Below are 13896 nucleotides of genomic sequence, written 5' to 3'. Positions count from 1 at the left end.
ACTATAGTGTATCTAGTTCTTTATTCATTTAAATTGCTAGGGAAGTAAACTTTATTCAAGAATTCTGGTACCACTGATGCTAAAAGTGACTGACTTCTCTGTCGATCTTTTGCTTCTTTTAGGCAGATCTTGTCTGGACTACCAGACTCAAGAGACCAAATCCAGTCTTTCAAAGACCCTTGAACAAGTCTTGCACGACACTGTTGTCCTCCCTTATTTCATTCAATTCATGGAACTTCGGAGAATGGAGCATTTGGTTAAATTTTGGTTAGAGGCTGAAAGTTTTCACTCTACAACTTGGTCTCGCATAAGAGCACACAGTCTGAACACAGTGAAGCAGAGCGCATTGGCCGAGCCTGTCTCTCCATCTAAAAAGCAGGAAACTACAACATCTTTTGTAACTGAGTCTCTTGACAAGAGATTGGAGGATTCTAGCTCAGCCCAGCTGCTTATGACTCAATCAGAAGGAATTGACCTGAATAATAGAACTAGCAACATTCAGAATCACTTGCTGCTTTCCCGGGAATGTGACAGTGCTCTCCATCTTGAAATGGCCAGAACAGGAACTCACCAACTTCCCATGGAGACCCAAGATTCCTCCTCCAGACTTCTAGTAGCCAGTAGAAATAGTCCCTCTTCACCACTAAAGGAATTATCAGGAAAACTAATGAAAAGTAAGTATGTGGTTTTCTTGTCTCTCTTTATCCTGTTTGGTTTGTTTATTTGTTTAATCAGTTTACAAAGTAGAACTTGAGGAGGGGAATAAAAAGGTTGGAATAATTTTCTGATTGGTTGATTGATTGATTGATATAAATCCAGGTTAGTTAACAGATAGTGTAATAACGAGTTCAGGAATAGAATTTAGTGATTCATCACTTATATGTAACACCCAGTGCTCATCCCAGCAAGTGCCCTCTTTAATGCCCGTTGCCCATTTAACCCATCCCCCCATCCAACACCCCATCAGCAACCCTCAGTTTGTTCTCTGTATTTAAGAGTCTCATGATTTGTCTCCCTCTCTGTTTTTATCTTATATTTGCTTCCCTTCCCCTATGTTCATCTGTTTTGTTTCTTAAATTCCGCACGTGAGTGAAATCATAATATTTGTCTTTCTCTGACTGACTTATTTCACTTAGCATATTACCCTCTAGTTCCATCCACATTGTTGCAAATGGCAAGATTTCCTTCTTTCTGATCACCAAGTAATACAGTCCATTACACAGACACACACACACCACGCCACTCCACGTCTTCTTTAGCCATTCATCAGGCGATGGACATTTGGGCTCTTTCCATATTTTATTGTCGATAGTGCTGCTATAAATACTGTGGTACATGTGCCCTCTCGAATCAGCATTTTTGTATTCTCTGGATAAATACTTACTAGTGCAGTTGCTGGGTTGTATGGTAATTATATTGTTAATTTTTTGAAGAACCTCCATACTGTTTTCCAGACTGGCTGCACCAGTTTGCATTCTTACCAGCAGTGCAAAAGGGTTCCTTTCTCAGCATCCTCACTGCTCTCTATTGTTGCCTGAGTTAATTTTAGTCATTCTGGCAGGTGTGAGGTGGTATCTCATTGTGGTATTGATTTGTATTTCCCTGAAAATGAGTCATGTTGAGAATTTTTTCTTGTGTCTATTAGCCATCTGGATGTCTTCTTTGGAAAAGTGTCTATTCATACCTTTTGCCCATTTCTTCACTGGATTATTTGTATTTTGGGTATGCTGAGTTTGATAAATTCTTCATAGACTTTTGGATACTAACCCTTTATCTGAGATGTCATTTGCAAATTTCTTCTCCCATTTCATTGGTTGCCTCTTAGTTTCACTGATTGTTTCCTTTGCTGTGCAGAAGCTTTTCATCTTGATGAGGTCCCAGTAGTTCATTTTTGCTTTTGTTTTCCTTGACTCTAGAGATGTGTCAAGAAGTTGCTGCAGCCGAGACAACGCTGCAACGCAGCGACGTTGTCTGTTTTCTCTAGGATTTTGATGGCTTCCTGTCTTATGTTTAGGTCTTTCATCCATTTTGAGTTTATTTATTTATTTATTTTTTTAATGTTTTATTTATTTCTAGGAGAGAGAGAGAGAGAGACAGCATGAGCAGGGGGAGGTCAGAGAGAGAGGGAGTCACAGACCGAAACAGGCTCCAGGCTCTGAGCTGGCAGTCAGCACAGGGCCCGACGCGGGGCTCGAACCCACGAACCGCGAGATCATGACCTAAGCGAAAGTCGGACGCTTAACCGACTAAGCCACCCAGGTGCCCCATTTTGAGTTTATTTTTGTGGATGGTGTAAGGAAGTGGTCTGGGTTCATTTTTGTACATGTCACTGTCCAGTTTTCCCAACATCATTTGCTAAAGACACTGTCTTTTTTCCATTGGATACTCTTTCCTGCTTTGGCAGAGACTTGTTGGGTCCATTCTGGGTTCTCTATTCTGGTCCATTGATCTCTGTGTCTGTTTTTGTGCCAGCACCTTACAATCTTAATGATAACAGCTTTGTAATACAGCTCGAAGTCCAGGATTGTGATGCCCCCAGGTTTGGTTTTCTTTTTCAGGATTACTTTGGCTATTTGGAGTCTCTTCCAGTTTCATAACATTTTAGGATTGTTTGTTCTAGCTCTGTGAAGAATGCTGGTTTTACTCTGATAAGAATTGCATTGAATGTGTAGATTGCTTTGGATAGTATCGGCATTTTAACAATATTTGTTCTTACAACCCATGAGCGTGGAATATTTTTCCTTTTTTGTGTGTCTTTTTTCAGTTTCTTTCATAAGCTTTTTATAGTTTTCAGTGTATAGATTTTTCACAATTTTGGTTAGGTTTTTTCCTAGGTATTTTATGGGTTTTGGTGCGGTTGTAAGTGGGATTGGCTCCTTGATTTCTCTTTCTGTTGCTTCATTATTGGTGTGTGTATAGAAATGCAACCAATTTCTGTACATTAATTTTATATACTGTGACTTTGCTGAATTTATCAGTTCTAGCAGTTTTTGGTGAAATCTTTTGGGTTTTCCACATAGAATATCATGTCTGTGAAGAGTGAACATTTGATTTCTCCTTGCTGATTTGGATGCCTTTGATTTCTTTTTGTTGTCTGATTGCTGAGGCTAGGTCTGAAATAGGTTTCTTTTCTCTTCATACCCACTCATAGATTTGGAAGGATTTGGAGGGTGTCCTGAGTAGGTTTGGCATATAAAAAAAGGAACAGCAGGGATACCTACGCAATTGGATCCTCTGAGCAGGATATTTGCAGAATTAACCAGTGAGGAAGGGTTAAGTGTCCTGCCTTTCCCTTCCACAGCTTCTGAAATCAAATCATTAATCCAGATATGCTTATTTCATCCTCATCTTATTCTTAATTTACTACCATTTTAATGAACTTTGTAGATGCCATTATTTGTTAATTGCCAGCAGGTGACCTTTGTTGGGTTCTATGCCAAGTGCTGTCCTTGGATTCCACTTAACAGTCCCTGAGGTCAACATCCTTAGCCTGTTTTACACATGAGAAAATCATGACTTAGGAAAGTTAAGGAACTTGGCTCAGGTTATAGAATGAGGGGAGAGGTGGAGGTGGAGCTAAGTTAAAGTCCAGGCATTTCAACAACAGCACCTCTTTCTTGGTTTCTCTGTCCATTTGGAAGTTACACCCTCTGAATTTTTAAGTTATCACCTTCTGGAATTCTGATTAGACAGCCTCCATGTTTTTCTTTTTCTTTTTTTTTTTTTAAACATTTACTTATGTTAGAGAGAGAGACAGAATGTGAGTGGAAGAGGGGCAGAGAGAGAGAGAAGACACAGAATCCAAAGCAGGCTCCAGGCTCTGAGCTGTTGACTTGGAGCTTGAACTCGAAAACTGTGAGATCATGAACTGAGGGAAGTCAGATGCTCAACTGACTGAGCCACCCAGGTGCCCCTTTCCTCTTTTTTATCTTATTTGTTCTTTGTCTCCGATAGGGCTAGTGTGATTTCTTTCTTGGTTTTTCTGTGTTTTCTTTTTCTTTTTTTTTTTTTTTTCTCCCTAGTAAGACTATTTTTTCTGAGCAGTTTAAGGGTCACAGCAAAATTGAGGGGAAGGTACAGAGATTTCCCATATACCCTTGGCCCCACACATGCAGAGGCCTCCCCCATCATCCACATCCCTCACCAGCGTGGGACATTCTTTGCAGTTGATGAATCTACCTGGATAAGTTATAGTCACTCAAAGTCCATAGTTTACCTTAGGGTTCACTTTTGGTGTTGTTCATTGTTAGGGGTTTAGAGAAATGTATAATGACATGTATCCATCATTTATGGTGTTTTACTGCCCTACTCTGTCTGTTCATCTCTTCCTACCTGCTTATGCCTGACAACCATGAATCTTTTCACTGTCTCCATAGTTTTGCCTTTTCCAGAATATCCTGGAGTTGAAATCATATAGTAGGTAGCTTTTTCACATTGGTGGTGGTTTCTTCAGATCTGTCTTTTATTTAGTTCATTGGTTGTCTCTTAATATGGGTCTAATATGCTGTTGAATAATTTTTTTAATGTTATTATCTAAAAGTTAATTTTTTATTTCTAGGAAAAAAATGGTTATAATTCAAATTTGCCTGGTCACTTTTTAGTTTCTTGTTCCTTTATCCCATCATCCCACTTTTGAGCACATTTTTTATTTAGATTTATTAAACATATATTCATCATCTGATAATTCCAGTAGCTATAGTTTTGTGGATCTGATTCCATATTTATTTGTTTCTTCAGATTCACAGTCTTGGTAGCTTGTGATTTTAGTGGTTTTGACTGTAATCATAGGTTTTTGGATTTTTATCTGTGGGAATTCTTTTTTTTTTTTTTTAATGTTTTATTTATTTCTGAGTGAGATAGAGAGACAGCATGAGTAGAGAGATAGCATAAGCAGGGGAGGCTCAGAGAAAAAGGGAGACACAGAATCTGAAGCAGGCTCCAGGCTCTGAGCTAGCTGTCAGCACAGACTTGGATGCGGGGCTTGAACCCACGAACCGTGAGATCATGACCTGGGCTGAAGTTGGACGCTCAGCCAACTGAGCCACCCTTGTGCCCTGATCTGTGGGAATTCTTTGAGAAATCTGTTTAAGTGGGGTTATTCCAGAGCATATCTGCATTAGCTTTTGTCCTCCATCTGGGGCTTCGATACCATCCTGGCACCACTTAAAACTAAATTTGTCTTGGGTTTTTCAGGCAAACCCTTAAGGCCTGCATGATTTTGATCGAATCTTCTACCCCATTTGGGTCCTGGGCAACTGCCCTTGAAAGGCATACTTCAAGTCTCTTGACATGGCTGGTTTTCCCAGGTGACTGCCCTTCCCCTCTGGTCTTTTGCCCATCTTGATTTGCACTGGCTCCTGCAGTCCACAGTTCTTCACCTGCAATTTAGAGATCCAGAAAGCTTTGACTATCACAAGTTATTTTCTAAAAGAACAAAACCTGACCTGGCCTGGTATGAACTTCCTGCAGAAATGTAGATGTGTTTGATCATGTGGTGGTGTCCCGCACGCTGCTAGAGGATTCACCGGCTTTATATAAACCTGTATAAAAACTGTCCAGATTCCGAATTCTAAAATATTACTGGCCCCCAGTTTTCAGATTAGGGAATTGTTTGTCCTTGTTTTCTGCCTCTCACAGTTTCCCTTGCTTCACCATGAACTCTGATATGGTTTTAAAAAGCATTTTGGGAGAGTATAGTATTGTGAAGAATTTCTTTGAACATCTAGTCTGGCCTGTTGCTGGAAATGGAAATCTGTTTAATTGTAATACACTTCATTTTGGGGAGGGAATGCCTTTTGTTTTGATGGTAGTTTATTTCAATAAAAAATAGAAATAGCAGTGGAGGACGGGGCTCCTGGGTGGCTCAGTCTGTTAAGTGTCCGACTTCAGCTCAGGTCATGATCTCACGGTTCATGAGTTGAAGCCCTGCATCAGGTTGTGTGCTGACAGCTTAGAGCCTGGAGCCTGTTTCGGATTCTGTGTCTCCCTCTCTCTCTGTCCCTCCCCCACTCGCTTCCACTCTCTCTGTTAAAAATAAATAAACATTAAAAAAGAGAGATAGGGGCGCCTGGGTGGCTTTCGCTTAGTTCATGATCTCGCGGTTCGTGGGTTCGAGCCCCCCATCGGGCTCTGTGCTGACTGCCAGCTCAGAGCCTGGAGCCTGTTTCAGAGTCTGTGACTCCCTCTCTCTCTGACCCTCCCCTGCTCACGCTGTCTCTCTCTCTCTCCTAGAAATAAATAAAACATTAAAAAAAAAATTTAAAAAAAAGAGATAGCCATGGTGTTATTAAAAGAGTACTTGTTTTTTCATTTTTCATTAGTTTAAAATTTTTTAATGCAGTAGATTTGACCTTTTTGATGTATATTTGTGTGAATTTTAACACATGTAGGTTCTTGTAACTGTCGTCACAGGACAAGAATAGTTCTGTCACCTTTGTGCTTAAACTCTCATCTGTTGCATCATTTGGCAACCACTGATCTATTTGACTTTGTAGTTTTGCCTTTTCTGGAGCGCCATACAAGTGAATTTTTATAATATGTAGCCTTTGAGACGGGCTTCTTTGATTCAGCATAATGGCTTAAAATTTATCCATGTTCTGTCAAAATATTCATAGCTTTTTATCGCTAAGTAATATTCCATTATATGGATGTGCTAACCATTCACCAGTTAAAGGACATCTGGATTGTTTCCAGCTGTTAATGATTATGAATAAAACTATAAACGATTGTGTATGTATAGGTTTTTTCCTGTGGACAAAAGTTGTTATTTCTCTAGGACAGATACCAAGTGGTAGATTTGCTGAGTTATGTGGTATATGTTTAATTATGTAAAAAACTGTCAGCCTGGCTTGTAGAGTGGCTGCACCATTTTGCGTATCCACAAGCAACATAACTCCCATACTTTCTTGGATTGTCTGTTTTACTAATGTTGGATTTTGAGGGTTCTTTTTGTGTCCTGGGTATAAAACTGTGTTGGCTCTGTGATTTGCAAATGTTTTCTCCTAGTTTATAGCTTGATTTTTTCATTCTCTTAATAGTGGCTTTCTCAGAACAAGAGGGCTTTTTATTAGTTTAGCAACTTTTTTTTTTTTTATGGATTATGCTTTTGGAGTCATGCCCTGAGAACTCTTTGTCTAATTAACAGTCATGAAGATTTTGTCTTGTGTGTTCTTCTAAAAGTAATAGGTTTTATATGTCATATTCAGATATATGATCTATTTTGAGTTAACATTGTCTAAGATGTAAAGGGTGGTCACATATTTTTGTGTTGGTTTTTATTTTTGGATAGAAATACCCAGCTGTTCCAATACCACTAACTGAAAAGTCTGTCTTCACTGTACTGACTTGCCCTTGTACCTTAGCCATATTTGTGTAGGTCTTTCTATGGACTCTGTCTGTTCTATTGATGTATGTGTCTATTCCTTCACCAGTCGGTCCACGGTCTTCATTACTGTGGCTTTACAGTAAGTCAAGTTTGTTTTTTTGTTTTTTCTTTATCAAATTGTTCTGTCTAGGTTTTTTTTCCCCCTACATATAATCTTTAGCATCATCTTGTCCATATATCTGTAAGATATCCTGATGGGGGTGCCTGGGTGATTCAGTCAGTTAAACATCTGACTTTCTTCAGGTCATGATCTCACGGTTGGCAGGTTCAAGCCCCACATTGGGCTCTGTGTTGACAGCTTGGAGCCTGGAGCCTTCCTTCCAATTCTGTCTGTCTCTCTCTCTCTGTCTCTCTGTCTCTCTCTCTCTCTTAAAAATAAATAAACATTAAAAGAAAAGAAATCCTGATGGAGTTTTTATTGGAATTGCTTTCAATCCTTAGGTCAGTTTGATGAGAATTTACATCTTAACTATATCAAGTCTTACAATACATGAACATGGAGTATCTTTTTATTTACTTAGGTCTTCGATTTCCTTCATCAGTGTTCTGTAGTTCTCAACATACACACCCTTCATATATTTTGTTAAATTTATATCTAAGTATTTCTTTTTGGTGCTATTGTAAATGCAATTTTGTTTGTAATGTTTTTTATTTATTTTTGAAAGAGTGTGAGCCGGGTAGGGACAGAGAAAGAGGAAGACCAAGGGTCTGAAGCAGGCTCTGTGCTGACAGCAGAGAGCCAAGTGCAGGGCTTGAACTCATGAACCATTAGATCATTACCTGAGCTGAAGTCGGATGCTCAATTGACTGAGCCACCCAAGTGCCCAGTGAATGCTATTTTAAAAACTTTTTCTTTCTAATTTTTTATTGCTAGTATATAGAGATATCATTGACTTTTATATGTTAACCTATTCTGTGACCTTATGAAACTCACTACTTCTGGTAATTTTTCTGTAGATGGCTTGGGATTTTCTACATAGACATTGATGTTGTTTGTGAATAGAACAGTTATTTCTTGCTTTCCAGTCTTTTTTTTTTTCCCCTTGCCTTATTTAACTGGCTAGGACTTCCTATATTGTATTGATTAGGAGTGGTGAGAATGAATATTCTTTTCTGATCTTGAAGGGAAAACATTTAGTCTTTCACCATTAAGAATGAGGTTAACTATGGGTTTTTTTATAAAGGCTCTTTATCAGGTTGATGGAAGTCTGCTTCTCTAAGTGGTTTCATGAAAGTTGTTTGAATCATGAATGATGTTGAATTTTGTCATGTTTTTTTCTGTGTTGTTTGATATGACCATGCAGTTTTCCTTTTTTTGTCTCTTACTGTGATGGGTTATATTGATTGATTTTAAAAGTTTGAATAACCTTGCATTCCCAGGGAAGCCCCATTTGGTTGTGTGGTGTGTATTCTATGTTGCTAGATGTGATTTTCTAAATTTTGTTAAACATCTTTGTATTTATGTTTATGATGGATTTGATCTGTAGTTTTCTTGTACTGCTTGTGTCTGATTTTAGTATCAAAGTAATGTTGGCCCAAAAAGAGTTGGGAAGCTTTCCCACCACTTCTCTTTTCTGGAAGAGATCATGTAGAATTGTGGGAGCTTTTTGTGTGTTTTTTCAGAATGTTTCACACTATGATTTCTGTTTCTTTAATAGATATGGGACTATTCAGGTTATCCATTTCCTTTTGAGGGAATGTTAGTACTTTGTGGCTCTCAAGGAATTGTTAATTTCATTAACTTGTTGGATTTATGGGCATGTAATTATCTAGCATTCCCTTACTGTCTTTTTTATCTCAAGTTTGTAGTAATACCCCTTTTTCACTTCTGATATGGTAATTGTGTCTTTTTTCTTTGCCAGTGTATCTAGGGGTTTAATCTGTCTTTTTAAAAGAACCAGCTTTTGGTTTAATTGATTTTTATCTGTTTTTCTCTTTTCAGTTTTATGGATTTTCTGCTATGTGTTATTTCTTTCCTCCTGCTTGCTTTAGATTTTACTTTTTTTCTTGTTTCTTAAGATAGAAACTTAAATTGTTTGAGACCTTTTTTTTTTGAAAGGTTTTTTTTTTTTTTTTTTTTAAGTAATCTCTACACCCAATGTGGGCTCAAACTTATAACCCTGATATTAGCAGTTGCATACTCTACAGACTGAGCCAGCCAGATGCCCAAAAGAGTTTTGTTTTTTTTTTTTTTATGTTTATTTATTTATTCTGAGAAAGTGAGAGCTTGCTCACATGTGTGGGTATGCAAGCAGTAGGGGGCAGAGAGAGAGGGAGAAGGAGAGAGAATCCAAAAGAGGCTCTGCATTGTCAGTACAGAGCCCTACGCGGGGCTTGATCCCACAACCCTAGGATCATGACCTCGGTGGAAATCAAGAGTCAGACACTTAACGAACTGAGCCACCCAGGCACCCCAAGACCTTTCTTTTTTAAGATAAGCACGTAATGCTATAAATTTCCTTCTAATCACTGTTTTAGCTACATCCGACAAATTCTGAGACTTTGAATTAAGCAAAAATGAAACGTCTACTTTCCCTGGAGTCTTAATGTTTTGCTCACGGTTATTTAGAAATATGTTTTGATTTTCAGGTGTTTGAATTTTTTCTGTTATCTTTTTGTTATCGATTTCCCAGTTAATTATATTATGGTTAGAAAACATACTTTGATTTCAATTCTTTTAAATTTGTTAAAAACTTTTTTTACTTTTTTAATGTTTATTTATCTTGTGAGACAGGGAGAGAGCGTGTGAGCAGGGGAGGGGCAGAGAAAGAGAGATAGAGAATCTGAAGCAGGCTTCAGACCCTGAGCTATCAGCACAGAGCCCAACACAGGAGGCTTGAATTCACAAGCCGTGAGATCATGACCTGAGCCACCCAGGTGCCCCTAAATTTGTTAAAAATTTTAAATAGCCTAGGATATTGTTTATCTTGGTGAACATTTCACATACCATGAAAAGAATATACTGCTGTTTGCTAGTTTTCTATAGATGTCAGTTAGATGGAGCTGGTTGATGATGGTGTTCAGATTTTCTGTGTCCTTGCCAGTACTTTTATGCTTTTTATATCTATTACCGAGAGAGGAGTGTTGAAGTCTCCAACCGTAGTTGTGGATTTTTCCAATTGTGCTTTGAGTTCTGTCGGTTTTTGCATGTGTTTTGAGGCTCTGTTGTTAGGTTTGTACCTATTTAGGATCATTGTATCTTCATGGTGAATCGATATTATTATATATCTTCTCTTTATCTGTGGTAACTTCACTTGTTTTCAGGTCAGAATTATTCTCTGTCTGACTTATATAGCCACTGCAGTTCATGGTATATCTTTTTCTATCCCTTTACTTTTGACTTGCCTTTATCATTTCTAAAGTGAGTTTCTTTTGATAGCATGTGGTTGGGTCATTTTTTTTTTAATCCATTCTGATAAACTGTTTTTTGTTGATAAATTTATTTCAGCATAAGTTGTAGTGTACACTGTTCTTTATATTAAGTGTAGTTAATTACTCCATGATTATTTACATTCTAATATGTAAATTACCAATACTTATTAGCTTAATTTATATGTAATTACCTTAAGTGTAATTATTCATGTGTTTGAATTTGTCTCCCATTTTATTTTTTTGTTTGTTCCCTCTGTTTCCCATCCTTGGATTTCCTATTCTCTTTCTTTTGGATTGTTTGATTTTTTTTAAAGAATTTATCTATTTAGTTCTTGATTATATCTCTTTGTATAGGTTTTTGGTGGTTTCTCTAGGGATTATAGTATACATACCATCATACATCCACAGTCTACTTAAAATTAGCATTTTATCACATCAAGTGATAGGGGGACCGTGTAGGCCCCCTTATCTCCCCACTCATGTGGTGTAGTGGTCATCTACTTTTGTTGAAAATCCCATCAGACAATGTTAGGTATTTGGCTTTCAACTGTTGGACACACTTAAAGAACTTAAAAGAAGAATTGTCTATTACATGTTAGCCCAATATTTGCCATATCTGTTGGTGTTCCTTCCTTCCTAAAGTTCAGTTATTTCTGTTATGTCACCAGCATCTCAAAGATCCCTCTAGCATTTCTTCTAGAGCAGGACTGCTATCAGAGAACTTTAATCTTCTCAATAATTTTCCATCTAAGTCTTTATTTTGAAGCATTTTTCGTTTGATAGAGAATTCGAGGTTAATTGTTCTTTTCTCTTACATTTTAAAAGTTCTGTTTTGCTGCCTCTGGCCTCCATGATTTCTAGGAGAAATCTGCAGTCTTGGAATCATTATTACCTTATATTTAGCATCTTTTTTATAGCTGCTTTTGAGATTCTTTCCCTGTCTTTAATGTCCAGCAGTTTGGCTATAGTGTTTGTTCCTGTGTGAGGTTCACTGAGCTTTTTGATTTTCAAAATTTGGTTTTTGGCCATTTTGGGAGGAAGTTTTCAGCCATTGTTCTTTCACTTTTTTTTTTTTTTTTTTTTTGGCTTTTTTGTACTTCTTTCCCTTTCTTCTGAGATTTTAATGCCCCAGATGCATCTTTGTCATTGCCCTGCAGATCCTTGAGGCTCTAATGTACTTTGGTCTAATTTTTTTTCCTGTTATACAGTTTGGAAATTTTCTATTCATATATCTGAATTCACTGATTCTTTACTCTGTCATTTCTATCATGCTGTGAGTCCAGTGAATTTTAACCTTGGGTTCTGTGTGTGTGTGTGTGTGTGTGTGTGTGTGTGTGTGTTCGTGTTCTAAAGCCTCCATTTGTTTCTCCTCCCCCTTCCCCCTCCCCCTCCTCTCTTTTGTTTCTCTACTAAGTTTGTCTTTCCATTTGTTTCAAGAGTATTTGACCTTACTTCTTGGAACATGGTTATTAAAAAGAAATCTTTGTTCTATAATTCCACCATCTGTATATCTGTATCATCTTACTTGTCTTTTCCCTTGTGAGATAATGGGATTTTTCTGGGTTTTTATATGGCAGTTAATTTTGGATTGTGTTATGGACAGTTTGGCTTACATAATACTGGGTCATGTTTGGATCCTGTAAAGAATGTTGAATTTTTCCTTTAGCAAGAAAGTCACCTGGTTAGGTTTAGCCAAGTTCCAATTAGCATTCTGTAGCCTGTGGTTCCAGAATCCATTTAGTTTTGGATTTTGTTTGTATATATGCCTGCTAGTTTCCAGTCTGGGAACTGACCAGTGGAAAGGTCATAGTTTAGTTCTCAGACCCATTGGTATGCTGTTACAGTCAAGTCCACACATGCCCCGTTCACGTATGAGCCCAGGATTACACACACAACTTAACGTGCTCTTCATGAGCCTTCTTCTTTTCTGCCGTTTCTCTAACAGCTTCTGGTGCCTAGGGGACCCTACCTTCCTGGTTGTTTGGCTAGAAAGTTGGGGCTTTACTTTCCACAACTGTGTCAGCCTCTGTGGCCAAGCAGCCAGAGGACAGTGGGTAAAAGAAAGAGGGATTCTCCTCTTCTTACTGGGACAGTTTCTCTGTCAAAGAGCTTTTGGAGCCTGCCTGGGTGCTGCTGCCATTGCCTGGGCACCAAGACTGGAGTGAAAGAAAGCCCAGGAGACTTCCCTCACTCTCGCTATCCGTATGAACCGCCGTCCTGCTCCTCAGACCAGAAATAGAGGGCTTCTCTGGAGCTTTTTCTTTGTGCGTCCATGTGCAGGTTCAGCTTTTGAGTCCAGCCCGGGAGGTACTGGGGAAACAGTGGGAAACGGCTCTGCTATGGTGGCACTTTGAGTTCTGGTTTCCCTTCTCAGTCTGCCTGCCTGCTACCGTTTCCCAGTCCTCAGGTACATTTGTCTAGTGTTTTAGTTGCATTCTGTGGGGTGGGTGGGCTGTATTTATTTCATCTTGACCCAATCCTTAGGATATTTCAAAGCAAATTAAAGAATGAGTTTCCTCTATGGATTTTCTGTTTTCCCTTTAAGAAGCAAAGATATTAGGAAGATGGTGATCTAACACCTGCCTCTAAGGTTCCTGTTGTAATCATTTTCATTGTATTAAAACTTCTCGAGCCTCAGAAGGTGGCCATAAAGGAATTCATAATGGCCTACTGCTTTTGTTACTAAAGATTGATGATATTAAGAACTCAGAATTGCTATCTAATTTCTTCTGAGTAACTTCTTTAGAATCTACTGGTGTTTTGTACTTCCATTGAAGTAGATACTAAGTTGGGTGCCTGGGTGACTCAGTTGGTTAAGCGTTTGACTCTTGATATGTGCTCCAGTCATTGATCTCACAGTTTGTGGGTTCGAGCCCCAAGTTGGGCTCTGTGCTGACAGCGAGCCTGCTTGAGATTCTCTCTACACCCACCCCCCGCCCTCCTGTCCTCATGCTCACTCACTCGCTCTCAAAATAAATAAGCATCTTTTAAATATTTAAAACTTCTTAGTGAAATACTAAAGTGGGTAATGGAGTTTTGAACATCACTCAGATAATTGGAGGAAAGTTCTGTATTTCCAGTAATCTGTCCTCATGGGTTTCTAAAAGGTATGTTTTTTAAAAAGCAGATGTTTTAAGCAT

General features: G+C 38.4%; 1 protein-coding gene across 1 annotated transcript in view; it reads left to right on the top strand.

Annotated features, from left to right (window-relative positions):
* AKAP10 (A-kinase anchoring protein 10) overlaps positions 1-13896 on the top strand; it is a 72713-nt gene that overhangs the window by 17956 nt on the left and 40861 nt on the right. Inside the window, exon 4 of the mRNA XM_039227359.1 lies at positions 123-674. Within this exon, the coding sequence (XP_039083290.1) occupies positions 123-674 (552 nt within the window). The remainder of the gene's footprint in view (positions 1-122; positions 675-13896) is intronic.

This window comes from Hyaena hyaena, unplaced genomic scaffold (genome assembly GCF_003009895.1).
Source record: "Hyaena hyaena isolate Hyena2069 unplaced genomic scaffold, ASM300989v1 scaffold_27, whole genome shotgun sequence".
Lineage (NCBI taxonomy): Eukaryota > Metazoa > Chordata > Mammalia > Carnivora > Hyaenidae > Hyaena > Hyaena hyaena.
Note: the sequence above shows the minus strand (reverse complement) of the source record. Positions and strands in the feature narration are given on the sequence as shown.